The sequence below is a fragment of the Manacus candei genome, unplaced genomic scaffold, assembly GCF_025592945.1.
Source record: "Manacus candei isolate 608988 ecotype Guabito, Panama unplaced genomic scaffold, ASM2559294v1 h1tg000024l, whole genome shotgun sequence".
NCBI lineage: Eukaryota > Metazoa > Chordata > Aves > Passeriformes > Pipridae > Manacus > Manacus candei.
Genome location: NW_026138072.1, coordinates 6,041,613 through 6,056,175, shown reverse-complemented (window position 1 = coordinate 6,056,175; position 14,563 = coordinate 6,041,613). Strand labels below are relative to the sequence as shown.

The 14,563-nt window shown below is 42.6% G+C and overlaps 1 protein-coding gene across 4 annotated transcripts; it reads left to right on the top strand.

Moving 5' to 3' along the window:
• Positions 1 to 283: 283 nt before the first annotated feature.
• MTX3 (metaxin 3) lies at positions 284 to 11,826 on the top strand. 4 transcript variants are annotated; one of them, XM_051788116.1, is made up of 9 exons: positions 284 to 439; positions 910 to 979; positions 3,853 to 3,929; positions 5,433 to 5,525; positions 6,681 to 6,863; positions 7,011 to 7,087; positions 7,948 to 8,105; positions 8,498 to 8,586; positions 9,960 to 11,826. In XM_051788116.1, exons 1-9 carry the CDS (start codon positions 359 to 361, stop codon positions 10,068 to 10,070), a joined length of 939 nt encoding a protein of 312 aa, XP_051644076.1. In that variant the 5' UTR covers positions 284 to 358; the 3' UTR covers positions 10,071 to 11,826. The 4 variants fall into 4 exon arrangements, with proteins under 4 accessions (XP_051644076.1, XP_051644078.1, XP_051644079.1 ...); XM_051788118.1 differs by having other exon boundaries at positions 9,934 to 11,826; XM_051788119.1 differs by lacking the exon at positions 8,498 to 8,586 and having other exon boundaries at positions 9,934 to 11,826.
• The last annotated feature ends 2,737 nt before the right edge of the window (positions 11,827 to 14,563 follow it).

Sequence of the window (14,563 nt, the reverse complement as noted above, 5' to 3'; positions counted from 1 at the left end):
ATAGAAAGGGTGATTAGACAGTGGAATGAACTGCCCAGGGAGGTGGTGGTCTCAGTCCATGGAAGTGTTTAAGCAAAGACTGGATGTGGCACTCATGGTCTAGTTGACATGGTGGTGTTCGATCATAGGCTGGACCCGACCGATCTCACACGTCTTCTGCAACCCAACTGATTTCCGTGATTCCCCTCTAGCCCCCTAGCCCCCGTGGCACCGCCCGGCAGAGGTCGGGACACGCTCCGCCCCCAGCGCCGTGCCGCCGGTGCCCGCAGCTCGCCGCCCGCGGCGCCTCCTCCTCCCGCTCCGCTCGAGTGTCTCCGTGTGGCGGCAGCAGCGCCGCCCCGGACAGTCGGCGGACAAGATGGCGGCTCCTATGGAGCTGAGGTGCTGGGAAGGCGACTGGGGGCTGCCGTCCGTGCAGCCGGAGTCTCTCACCGTCATGGTAACGGGCAGCCGCCCGCCCCTGGAGGGAGGGAGGGAGGGAGGAAGCGGCGGCGCCCAGGGGCTTGCCTGCCACCGGCACGGCCGTCCGCGGGGCTCCTTCCCGCGGGAGAGGCCGGGAGCGGGAGGCGCGGCGTTCGGCGCGCGGCGCGGCCCGGCTCGTGCCTCACAAAAGCCGCAGGCTGCGCTGCCGCCCTTCCCGGCGGTGCCGAGCCCTTCTCCAGGGCGCTGCCGCCCTTCCCCCGGGGGCCGAGCCCTTCCCGGCGGCTGCAGGGCCTATGCGCGGCATTCCCTGGAGTCGTGTTAGGGCAAGGAAGCCCTATCGAAACCCATCGCGCCTTTCCGCGCACTTGCTGCTAGTCGGTCCTCAGTGCCCGAAGAGGTTTAAAACAACTTCTGAAGTGCTGTCTTACAATTTTCTTACCCATAGTGACAGAACTTAACCCTTGTCTCTCCCAATCTTTATTGCAGGCTTACGCCAAATTTTCTGGTGCTCCCCTGACAGTGAATACTATAAGTAGGTCCTGGAAAGCTCCAAAAGGTACCATCTTTGCAGTCTGTATTCTTTTAGTTACAGCTGCACTATAGATAAACGTTCCAGTTTCTGTATTTGCATTGGGCTTGTGCTAATGAGTGCAGCCTGTCCCAGTTAAATGACTTCACAGGATCAAGTGTGATGAATTTGTGGGAATAAAATAATGGAAGACATAAGTAAAGTGCTTCAATTTATTAAAATGTATATGGGTGAAGCAGCAGGCCGTCAACAAAGCAGTAGTGCCAAGTACATAACTCTTTCAGGCAGTCTAAATTGATGGTATACTGAAAGCAAATTTTTAAGTTTTTAGCACTTTGCATATTTATAATGATAGTAACCAGACTTGTATGTGGAAATAGCTCTTTAATTATACATAATTTAAGGGGCTGGTATAGTTGTAAGTGCAATGTGAGCTTCAACAAGTATACCTTACACTAGCTGGGATGTTTAGCACTGTGCTGAATTAGAGTGGTTGACTCAGAAAAAATGGAATACGAGGTGTCAGAGATGACTTCTTTGTGTTGGATGCTCCTACTCATTGCTTGTTTGCTCAGCGTTTAAGTTATTGTCTTGGTGTATTTCAGAGGTAACATCGCTGCAGAGTTAAAGTATTCTGTCCTTTATACTTAACCACATCATCAGTTTAGCCATTACTGTATTCATACAGAAGTTGATCCTTTGGCTCTTGCTTTTCAGTGTGTTGTTTTCTGTTAGGAGCAAACACCAAGAACTAGCTGGGTGTACTTGCTAAGAGTTTGGTGGCTTTCCTCATAGCAAAAATACATAAAACCCATTAAAAAATCAATCCAAATAGTAAATGTTGGTGATTATTGATACTTTAATAGTAGTTAGCAGCACAATCCTTTTGGGCTTATTGAGGCAGTTATGTTGTGAATGTGCTGTAAGATAGCCCCTGTTACAGACACTTTGATCTGGCAATCTCATGAGTAAAGGCTTCCAGTAAAGTTCTGGCAGAAAGGAAATACTTAGTTCTTGAGTAGTTCATGGTTATGCTGTGGTAGCTTGGGCAGTGGTTGTAGCAAGGCTAGACAAAACAGGTGGTTAAAATGGATTTGGAGGGGAAGGGCAGGAAAAAAACTGGAGTGGAAGGAAGAGGCCCTGAGGTGAATGAGTTGAGGAGGCAGTTGGACTGAGTTGGAATTTTTGTCTTAAGATGAACTTGTGAATTCCAGACAAGTAGCCTGGTTCTCAAAGTACTGAGTACCTAGCAGAAAACATTGGCTTCAATCTGATTTTTTCTTGCCATTTTTTATGTTCTGTTATTAGTGATGGCCACGGTAGACTAAGCATACTTCTGACCTTGGTGGAGCTCCCCTGCTGTGTAAAACTTCATGTCTACATGTTAGGAAGATCAGAGCATGGTATTGAGAAAAGGAAAGTACATAAAGTGCCTGATTGCTTTCTAGTTATGTTAGAACTCATTCAGTTGGCGAATGTCACACCGATCCACAAAAAGGGCCGGAAGGAGGAGCCAGGAAACTACAGACCTGTCAGCCTGACCTCAGTGCCTGGCAAGGTTATGGAGCAGATCATCCTAAGTGCAGTCACACAGCACCTACAGGACAGACAGTGGATCAGACTCAGCCAGCACAGGTTTAGGAGGGGCAGGTCCTGCCTGACCAACCTGGTCTCCTTTTCTGATGAGGTGACCTGCCTGGTGGATGAGGGGAAGGCTGTGGATGTGGTCTGTCTGGACTTCAGCAAAGCCTTTGACACCATCTCCCACAGCATACTCCTGAAAAAGCTGGCAGCCCACGGCTTGGACAGGGGCACTCTGTGCTGGGTTAGGAACTGGCTGGAGGGCCGGGCCCAGAGAGTGGTGGTGAACGGGGCTGCATCCATTTGGCAGCCGGTCACTAGTGGTGTCCCCCAGGGATCGGTGTTGGGCCCAGTTCTGTTTAATAGTTTTACTGATGATTTAGATGAGGGGATTGAGTGTACCATTAGCAAATTTGCAGATGACACCGAGTTGGGGGGGAGTGTCAATCAGCTGGAAGGCTGATCAGGAGGGCTCTGTAGAGGGACCTGGAGAGTTGGGTTGATTCTAACGGGATGAGGTTCAACAAGGCCAAGTGGAGCGTCCTGCACTTTGGCCACAACAACCCCCTGCAGCGCTACAGGCTGGGGACAGAATAGCTGGAGAGCAGCCAGGCAGAAAAGGACCTGGGAGTCTGGATTGACAGGAAGCTGAACATGAGCCAGCAGTGTGCCCAGGTGGCCAAGAAGGCCAATGGATCCTGGCCTGGATCAGGAACGGTGTGGCCAGCAGGTCCAGGGAAGTGATTCTGCCCCTGTACTCAGCACTGGTGAGGCCACACCTTGAGTACTGTGTCCAGTTCTGAGCCCCTCAGTTCAGGAAGGATATTGAGGTGCTGGAGCAGGTCCAGAGAAGAGCAACTAGGCTGGTGAAGGGACTGGAGCACAAGTCCTCTGAGGAGAGGCTGAGGGAGCTGGGGTTGCTTAGCCTGGAAAAGAGGAGGCTCAGGGGAGACCTCATCACTCTCTACAACTCTCTGAAAGAAGGTTGTAGCCAGGTGGGGGTTGGTCTCTTTTCCCAGGCAACTGTCAGTAGGACAAGAGGGCATGGTCTTAAGCTGTGCCGGGGGAGGTTTGGGTTAGTTATGAGGAAGAAATTCTTTACAGAGAGGGTAATCAGACATTGGAATGGGCTGCCCAGGGAGGTGGTGGATTCTCCGTCCCTGGAGGTTTTTAAGATGAGACTGGATGTGGCACTTGGTGCCATGGTCTAGTAACCACGGCAGTTGGATCAAGGGTTGGACTTGATGATCTCAGAGGTCTTTTGCAAGCCAGCTGATTCTGTGATATAAATTGTTGACTGTATTATTTATACCCTCTAGGAGATATACCAGTCCTCATATCAGAAGACAAGGTGATTTCTCAGCCAGCAAAAATACTAAACTTCTTAAGAAAGCAGGTAGATTTGTTTTCTTTGCCTAGTAGTGACTCTGCAGGTCCCCGCGGTATACGTTGATACTGGCTTCCGAAGTCCGGAAACTCAGTTCAGACCCAGTGCTTTTCTGTTTTTCATATATGCATGAGAATTGCAAAATGGTGGGTAAGAAATTGCAGTTTGAAGTTTGATTGTCAGTTGTGTGAAAGATTAAAAATAGGCATGAAAAAATGTTTATTGAAAAGGACAAAAACCTGTCCTTAACTGAGCAGTTTGTTGCTGAGCACTCTGCTTGTAATTATCACATCTTTAATGCCATTATGACTTTTTAGACCTAGGATATCACAGCCTAGGTTTAACTGCTTAAATGGGTAGTGATTTCCCAGTGTTTTTTTTTCTGAAAGATAATACAGCATTACTTTTAATCTGTGTAGTTTATCTGTAGCTTGTAACGTAAAAATGTCTGCAGGCATTTCTTGATCCACACCTACTGCCTTTTGTAGATCTCTTAATGTTTTATTTCCAAAGAATAAAGCTGTGTGATTTTTTCTTTTCATGAAGTATAAAGATGTCTAGTAAACCGTGGCACCATCTTTTTATTTCCAGGGTGGTCCTCTAGACCACTATTCTGCTTTTACATTACAAATGCACCTCCTACAAAGTCAGATGATCTGATCAATGCCGTAGTGACACTTTAAATCTTTGGGGGGAAAAAAACCAGAATCTGAAAACTGCATTTGAGATGAGATTTCAAATAGCTGTTTTGAAATTCAAATACGTTAAGTTTCGTATTCATTTGAATTGAATTTGAATTTGGTATTCATTTGAATACCAAAGATTCCATAGTGTTGGGGAAAAAACCCTCTTTGAGTTAAAGTATAACAATTACATCTTGAAGTATCAGTACTGACCCTTTCTTTATAAATTAATGAAACAGATCTACTCAGTCCTCCCAAAATTTATCAGCCTTTTTAATGTATCTTAAAGGAATCCAGTGTTAGAATTAAAAACTCAGTCAGCTGTAACTGGATTAATTTAGCTGTGCATTTGGTCCCTTAACTTTTAAAATGTTAATTAAAAGCAAAATATGGGAATGCATGCCTTTTTCTTTATGCTTACACCATCTGAAGTGCCAGATACTTCTTCAGAAATAAAGATGAGGACTTAACAGAGGTTTGCTACATCCCTAAGCACTGAAAAATTGCCTCTGTATGGCTGGATATTTGCTTGGAAACAAATGGGAAGGAGGCACGAGTTATTTTGGGAATAGGAGGGCCCAAAGATCTAAGAATGGGAAAGTGGAAAAGGGAGATGCAACAAGGTTTGACATAGCTGGCCTGAATAAGAGAAGATATTCTAGTGAGTGCCCGCTTTCTGTCCCCCAAAGTGTTTTTATACTTACTGATTTGATAGCTGTTAAGTTTGAAGTAACTTTACATTGATCATTTTTTTGAAAGGTTCCGTGTAACACTATTTTTAGGGTTTTGGGTTTAGTGTTGTGTGGTTGTTTTTTTTTTTAATTCGTAGAAGTATAATGCGGATTATGAATTGTCTGCAAAACAAGGAGCTGATACACTGGCATATATTGCACTACTTGAAGAGAAACTGCTTCCAGCTCTGGTAAATATTGATAAATACTTTATAATGGTCAGAATATTTGGAATTGAATGCTACAAGAGGTGCCCAGCATGAGAGACACTGAAGTCTCTCTGCCACAGTCCTGGCTGGAATGTATTTGCTTTGTTAGTCCAATTTTTGGAAATACTGCCTAGCATCATTTGAAAAGGAAAGAAGTGTGTGTTTGTGGGATGTCAAGTAATAATAGTAAATTTATGAAAGACATTTTAAAAGGACACTTATGGGGGGGGGGGACACACACGAGGGACAACACGATGGGCGCTTATTTGTTTTGTTTTGTGGTTGTTTGGGTTTTTGTTTGTTTGGTTGTTGTTTGGGTTTGGTGGGTTTTCTTTTTTGTTTGTTTTTGTTTGTTAGGGGGTTTTGGTGGTTTTTCGGGGTTTTTTTGGGGGGAAACAGTATCCTGAAACAGCTTATTGTGGCCATGTTTTGTTTCACTTGATTTTCTTGAAAAAGCTTTGATAAGATTTGATATGTCTGAGGAGAGCCACACAGCTGGAAGGCTTTTGAACTGTTCAGTTAGAACTTTGGTAGATTTAAATGCCCATCAGTAGTTTAATTTTTCAGTTTTAAATAACACATGACCACATTCTCTCACCATTTCAGTGTAATTACATTAGAGCTATAATATCCACAGACATTGAATCCCCTTGAATGACTTTGGTTTCAGTTTGTACAGAAAAAATATTCTGACCAGATGATATGATAAGCTACCTCTTCAGCTGACCCTGGTTTCAAAGTCATCATTTCATACTATCTTTTATTTTAAGATTTATATGTAATTTCAAACCAAATTTTAAGAAATTCCAAACCTGTTCCCGTATGTCTGCAACTTTTATTGTAATATATTTTCAGTATACAGTGTATGTATCTGTACATAGTACATACATAATATTATACAGATGCATAATATTTTTCATATCTTTGGTGTTTTTCTTTATTTGGAAGGTAGCTATCACCTTAATTATACACTCCACTCAAAGGATTAGTATATAAATTTATGGAGCCTGATTGCCTTAAATTAGAATAAATCCTGGTTCTTCTGCTTCTCTGACAGAAGTCTTATATGGCAAGTTTTATGAGATGTCTACTGTTCTCATTGAAATTTCAGTTATATTTTTCCTCGTGTTGATATAGCTGCACACTTTCTGGATTGAGGCCGAAAATTACTGCAGTGTGACAAAGCCATGGTTTGCCTCAAGAATTGCCTTCCCACTGAGTTTGTATCTTCCTGGAAAGATGTCCAGGGAAGCACTGAACAGGATCTTGCTGACCAAGGGAGGGCCTCCACTCTACAGTCTCACTGAAGTGGAAGCACAGGTATGTGTTGTGTAGTAAAGAATTTGTAAGTTGGTTCTGTCAAAGGCAAAAACTGAAACAGTCTAGCACACTGCCGATTGATGAATGGTGCTGTGCATACCAGCCTTGCTTCACCTAAGGCTCTTAGACAGTCTTGTGTTTCATCAGATATACAGGGATGCCAAGGAGTGCCTAAATCTCCTGTCGAAGAGATTGGGAACATCTCAGTTTTTCTTTGGAGATACGTGAGTGTGGTTTGGTTTTTTTTTGTTTGGTTGGGGGTTTTTTGTAATGACTAATAAAACACGTACCATATGACTCTCTGAGCACTTGAACTCTTTTTTATTTAACCTGCCAGAATTTTAAAAGTGGTGCACAGTAGTTTCATGTCTGATACACTGCTTTTCAGATAAATCTGAATGAGCAAACAGGCCACAAACAAGATCTTCAGACTGAGGCAATGTGGTATCTCCCATATCCAGCATTTTTCCACAGAGAGGCAGATGCTGCCCACAGCTGCTAAGAAAATGTGAGGTGCACTAGAGAACCCTTTTCTAGCCACAGTCACCTCCTGTCTTTGTATGTACAAAAAATGCTTTAGGCTTGATGTATTACTAGTGCCCCTATGGGAGGGGAGCGTAGGTCTGGGAACATTCCACTTCCTGTGGTATATATGCAGAGCAGGAAACAGATAGGGCCAAGAACATAGTGCCAACAGGTCCTAAAATGGATGATCTGTGCCTTTAGTTGCTGAAATTGGACAACTCCATGAGAGAGGATCTTGGTCCCCTGGCATATAACTTGACTTTTGTGGTGCCAGAAATGCATTTTAGAGTGGCTTGTTTATCAGTGTATGTCACAGCATGCCTGTGCTTTAATGCTGAAGTTAGTGTTTCAGCTTGCCAGCACATCTCTAGTTCAGAGGTGCTGAAATGAGTGGATAGCTGCTACAAAGCGTTTACCAGGTTGATAGGCAAAGATGGAATCACAGAAGAGCTATGTTCTGTCCTGAGCTGTGTTTGACATACACAGAAAACTGTTAAGTTGTAAAAGTCTTAACTGTCTTACCTCAGTCACTTCGATGTTTTCTTTTGTCACTTTTTAGGCCTACCACCTTGGATGCCTTTGTGTTTGGTTTCCTTGCACCAGTTTATAAAGTGTGCTTCCCCAGGGTACAATTACAAGAGCACTTGAAACAGCTTACCAATCTGTGTCGATTCTGTGATGATATTTTAACTTGCTACTTCAGATTAAGTGTCTCAGGTAAGATGTGTTTCTTTTCCCCTTTTTGTCATGTATACTTCTGTTGGGATTAGTACTCCAGGATTCCGTCTGCGAGCCAAGGCAGATTAGGTTTTACTTAGTTTATGCTAGCGTTTTTGTGGGAAGTGGAGAAACCTCTGAAGTTCAGCAGAAAGGATTGAAAATTAAAAACAAGGGTAAATACTCAGTTTTAGATTCTGTCAAGCATTGGCAAAATCTTATGGCTCACGCTTAGTACTATTTTTCTCACACAGATTGGCTTTTTCACTTAAATTCTTCTTTGCATGAAAATACTGCATGAACTTTATCTCCAATATGTGTTTATTTTGAAAGGATTTAAAAGCTTTTGTAAATACCTTTTCACTCTTCGTCTTTTTGCCTTCACTCTCCAGGCCATTCTCCGGCTGGACAGGATACAGCAGATGCTAATCTGCAGAAACTCACACAGCTTGTAGATAAGGAATCCAACTTGATTGAAAAGGTTACTTTTGCTTCAGTCTCTAATTATTCTGCTTTTTGTGGTTACTTGTTCACAGATATTCTTGCATGGCAACTGCAACTGTACAATGGACTTTGCTTCTTTTCTACTGAGTTACATTGTGTAGAGAGGCAGGAAGAATATTACATTACTTGGAAGGAGTAATTAATGAAGCCTTGTACTTAAAAAAGTGTTTTTAATACAGCCAAAAGAACATTGTCTTGCAGGTGTGCATACCAATAGAGGGATGGTATCTTTCCTCAGCAGAGGAGGAGGCAAATGTATTGATCAAAATTCAGAAATCATCCTGCAAATTAAGACTGATCACTGGGTTTCCTTGCTCCCAGCTGCATGCGGTAGTAACTAACCTGTAGTCACACTCCTGCTTTTTCTACATCTTGCTTTTATTTCTTAAGTTCTTTGTTTCTAAGGCTGTCACTCAGCACCTGCTGAAAACTGTACAACTTAGGCAAAAAATACTTGTGAAGACTTAGTCTTTTCATGCAGACAGAACACTCTGATTGGAAAGATAGAAGGCATTTCTTCCTGAAAAAGACTAGTACATGAAGTAGATCATTAACTATGATCAGCTTCTGTAGCATTAGGTATCGATCCTCTTTCTGGCATTGAAGTGTGGCTATTGAACTTCTAAACAATGTGTTACACAAGCATTTGTCAGGCATGATTGAAGTAAAGGCGATCTTGCCTTGAGGAAATGGGATGGACCACACAGCCTCCACAGATCTCCCCTATGCTGTGTTTTATTCTGCACTAACTAAACTTTTGAGACCACATTACATATAGGGCATTAGATTGATTGCCTATGAAAATGTTAATTATTTATATTCAGAGATTAATTTTAACCTGTCTTTGAAAAACTGTTATCACCAGTTCTTTATTAAGTGCTTTTTGTAATCTGTAACTAATAAAAATTTACTCAGTGCCTCCAGAATATATCTGATTTGAAAAGGTTTATTCTTGCATGGTGTTGAACATACAAAAAGCATCCATTGATGTTAGCAGTTTGACTCTTGATCTCCATTCTAGCAGCATTTGGCTATTGTACAAAATTTTACCTCTTAGGAACAGGTAGCAGTGTTGCTTCCTTCAGTAATCTTGACAAAGTGACTTGAGCAGAAGCACACCCATTTGCCACAGGTTTGATGCACCATATGTAATGGAATGAATAGCAGCTCTAAAACAAGCATATATTTGGGAGAGGAAAGAAACCAAAGCACCAGTTTTGACTGGTCCTAAAGTAAGAGGGTAAAGGTATCCCAAACCAGCATTAATGATGGCAGCCCTGACAAATAAGACTAATGCTATAATCTGTATTCTACTGCTTGCCAGATCCGGCTCTCGTTATTTCTCTGCAGATGGATGACAACCTTCGTAAGAGCCCTCAGCACCCCCCTCGTAAGCTGACAACGCTCAAGCTTGCTGCGCATGGAGAAGAAAGCAGCTCGTTCAATCGTTTGTCACCTTGACACCTCTTGTTGCCCATACACGTGTGTTTGCCTTCAGCTGAGTGCCACAGTAAATTTTTTTCACATGAATGTTGTTTTGCAAGGGAAGAATCTGCTAATGGGTAGAAGTAGAGAAGACATACAGCTTTACAATCTTCCGTCTGCTTATTTTTTTATGAAATTGCATAGTTAAGGCTGACCGCACACTAAGCTTGAGGCTAAGCTAAACAAGGCTTATTACTGCAGATGTTAACATGATTTTGTACAGCATAGTTTTGCCTTTACCCTAGAGAAATGTTTACCAAAAGTTAAAATTCTGCTTATGGAATGTTCACCATTATTTTATTTTGTGGTTTTTGATTTTACTGTAATCATGTTACTGTATGTGAGTAGGTATACTCTTGTGTCTGTCTGAAAATGGCAGAAGTCCAGTTGTGAAGTCTGAAAAGAAACATTGTTGCCCTTTGTTGCAGTTGAGAAATGAAAAGCAATGAGAAGAAGGTAATTTTTTTTATCGAGCTTTAATGAACACACTTGGGTTTTGTGTTTTCGGTTGTTAGCATTTTTGAAAATTTGTCTTTGAAGGGGATTGTTGAAAAGCATGTGCGCTATGGGGATTAAAATGATGCACAATGCTAACATTTCAGTACCTCGTAACAGTCCTTTGTGAAACAGGCTTGACCTGTGCACAGACTAATACCATATGCTGCAAAACTGTTAAGTCAAAATCATAGAAGACTGGTAGTGGATGGAGAAGTTTGATTGGTTGCTGTCGGGACAAGAGACTTGACTAGCAAGCACTGCATCTCTGGATTGAAAGTAGCTGGTTAGAGCTTTGTAAGAAAGCCAGTGTAGGCTTTTAAATTTGTCACAGATGTCTCTTGATCAGTTTTGTCTTTTCAGTAAGCACTACAGTTCATTCAAAAACTAAAACGAAAAAAATGTCTATATTTTTATTGTGTGACAGTCTGTCTAGTTCAGAGCTCTTTTCTCTCTGCAAACTGTAATGCGTTGCAGGGCACAATTCTTCTGCTTAATTAGTTTTCTCTGTAACAGCAGCCTTGCCAGTTCTAGAGACCCAAGCAATTCCATTTCAAGAGAGATGCTGTAAACAGCAACGTACTGGTGGGGACTTCATGAGTGGGTGTAAAGAGAATTAGTCAAGGAGATTGGCCAAAATGGCAGCTCTTGGGATACAGAATTCTGATAGCAGTATGTGTGGGATGGCTGTTCGGGGGATTTTTTTCTCCTTTTTCTGGCCAAATCAAAATAGTCTTTCAGCTTCCCTTCAGCTACTAGTCTTGTGTGAGATACACAGATAAATTATTTCCTATTTGTAAGGACAAGACTGTAGATTGTGTACATACTGAACTTTCAGACTTGATATGTAAGGAATGTAGTATCTTTAACATTTCTTAATTATAAGCAAAATGTTGGGTTTCTAATGAGCCCTTTAAAATAATGTTTAAGCTTCATGCTCTTACCAGAGTATTTGTTGCAGTGATTTGAAATTAATTTAGCTCATACTCATGATAACTGTATAAACTGACCATCCACTACATGCAGAAGTAATTCAAACGGTTAAAATTTTTAACTGCCTATATCTTGACAAGATTTACATGAGATAAGTCACATAGCTTTTCAAAGTTTTTAATTTATAAACATGGCTATGGAGAATATGCCTTAGTTTGTTGCTTTTGTGAATATGTACAGTCAATGTATAAAATCTCTTTGTAAAAAGGGTCATTGAGATTAAAATTTTGGATTTGTAGTGGAATTTTGGTGGAGTTTTTTTGTGGAAATTATGTTGACTTTTTTGAATGTTATTCTTTTTTCCTTGTAAAAAGGTTTATTTTTGTCCATTAAAAAATAAAAAAAGAAAAACTGCTGACTGCTAGGACACAGAAGTTGAAGCAACTGAGCATATCCATGAGATGAGATTTTAGATTTTAATCACACCTCTTCAGTACCATTTCTTTCTTTCAACACAGTTGCTTTTGGGAAGGGGGCAATAGGGAGGCACACATTTTCTAATCTTACTAAATGTGAGCTCTGGGCTATGCGACAGCAAAATTTTAGCAAACCAATGTCCAGGGAACTTCATTCACGGGATGACAGAGAACAACAGGGCTAGAGATCACAGCAAACATTGCCTGCAGTTGTGCACACCATCCCAGGCAACCAAGGAGGCTGCACAGCCTTGCACTTCCCTATTTTACTTTTTACTCAAGGTTTAACCAAATTCCTTTATGTCTAAAGTGTCATCTCTGGCCTGGTAGCTCAGGCTTGCCCCTTAGTTTAGTGGCACATTTTGTGTGCCTGAGTTCTGAAGCAGGGAGGTTAACGATGTCTAGGGTGGGATCAGTTTGAGTAACTCGCTACCTGCATCTGAAGTAGTCAAAGCTCCTTCTCTGGCTAGGGGAGAAAGATGGGATCTAGGTGTGATTTGTCTTAAAGCAGATACCTAAAATAGTGAAGTGAATCCTGGACAAGTGCTGTGACTGCTCAGTGTAGAGGAAGTGGTAGCTGCCTAACTCAGCCATAAAATGAAAACCTGCTGTGGCAATTGGCTTTTCCACTTCTGCCTGAGCTGGTGGGTGGTCCAAAAACACAAGGAGTCAGCCAGCCTCCTGTACAGGCAGCAGTGGTGGGGCTGTGAAATTGCTGTGTGCAACCTGCTCCCTGTGCAGAGCTGCTGACTGCTGTACCTACTCCAGCTCTGCAGTCTCAAAATGTTGGGCTTTTGGTGCGTGCACCTACGAAGCGCAGGTGCAGAATATACCCTTGGGTTTCCATTACCTTTCTCCTACCAGGGGAGCTAATGAGCCTTGTCCTTCCTACTCTCCCCTGGAAGGCTGGGAACAGATCACTACCTAGAAAGCAACTCATCCAGCTGCCAGTTCTAAGTGGAGTGGACTGCTATAGCAGGTTTTAAGTTTAACGCCTCTGCTCCAGGCGGTTGTGTGTGGAAATCATATGTGTAGATATCCTTAGGGCTGTTCTCTGTTTTTCTGTGTCAGCTGGTGTCAGAGACTGAAATGGTTGATGATTTATGCATTCTAGGAGACTCTTGCAGGATTTTGACCTTTGCTTTGTATCTCTGATGGGCAGTTGGGCCCATCCCTCCCTCCAGTGCTGAAGGTGTCAAGCCCTGAAAAGGCAGGACCTCTGATGGCCCATCAAAGCCATTGCCCCCCTCTGCCAATCTTGAAAGACAAGAACCAGGCCAGATACAGAAACTCTGCGCAGGCCCAGGAGAGGTGGGAGGCTCGAGGCATGGCAGGTGACACTAACCATGGATATAATAACTCATAACTTCTTGGCGTGTGTGGGCTTCCCTCCTTCACCCCCAGCAGATCAAGGCCACCACTTCAACTGACAGACATGGAAGCTGCAACTACCAAGTGTCATTGTGGGACCCCGTGGGCGGTGACTATATATGTTTTTTCCACTCTCATCTTTTCTTTTTCCTTACTCTCCCTTACTCTTATCCTGTCTTTCTCTCCCCTATGCATTTTCTCCCCCTCCAAAGGTTATCTCTATGTCACATTGTTACATGACAACACCCAAAATGCTAGCATACCTGTTGATACAGAATTGTTAAAATAAACCTTATCAATATATGCTTTCAGATACCAATTATTCAGTGTCTTTTCACTCTAATCCACCCCAAGGGAATTATTGATAAAAACCTGGGTTATCCCCCCTCCCCTTTTCCTGGGGCGGGTCGTAACAGCTGGTTGTAGGAATAGATATATTTCAGAAGAAATAAGATGAAAAACATTAAAAATTAATTGCTACGAGTATGTTCTATTTAACATTTCCAAGATAGCTTTAAAAATGTCTTTTCCCCCACTCTGAAAATATTGTTACATTAGGCTTTTATATACACTTACCCATTGGTGAAGTCACATTACTTTTGCTAAGGTAGTGAGGCATTCCATTAAGAAAAAACACCCTATTTGATTCAGTTAAAATGGTTTGCAGGCTCCCTTGAGTAGTTTCTTGCAGCAGGAGCCATTCATAGTGCTATTTTTTTTCCACATTGAAAGGTAGTGCATTAAAAAAGTACTGTTCCACAGTACAAATGTCCAGTTTCACAAATCATTTAAGCCTGTTGTTAAGTGTTTAGTCTGAAGCAGTAAAATGTTCCATACTCCCGTCTGGTGCTAACCACTACCAGCGAGGTGATGTATTTTGATGCACTTGCTAGAGCACTGGTGCAGGATTAGGCCATTCAGGAAAGCAGGTGCAGAGGGTTGAGCTGGTCAAATATGAAAGCACACAGTCCAGAGCTTTTGGAATCAGGCCACTGTCCTCATTCAGCCCTAATGGTGATAGCAGAAAAGCCACTCTCCTCCACCTGCCTGGGCATTTCAGCCCCCCCGGGTGCTCTGGCTCCTGTTGGTAGGAGCTGCCTGGTGTGTCCCTGCTGTGCAGCAGCTTTCAGCAGCTTCAGCTCATTAAGCATTTTACCTCCTGAAGGATGTGAGAGAGCACCCATGGGGCAGCTT

Coding starts and splice junctions, on each gene's coding strand:
- MTX3 (XM_051788116.1), top strand. CDS start 359: ATGGCGGCTCCTATGGAGCTGAGGTGCTGGGAAGGCGACTGGGGGCTG. Junction 980..3,852: donor GTCCTGGAAAGCTCCAAAAG/GTACCATCTTTG, acceptor TATACCCTCTAG/GAGATATACCAGTCCTCATA. Junction 7,088..7,947: donor CAGTTTTTCTTTGGAGATAC/GTGAGTGTGGTT, acceptor GTCACTTTTTAG/GCCTACCACCTTGGATGCCT.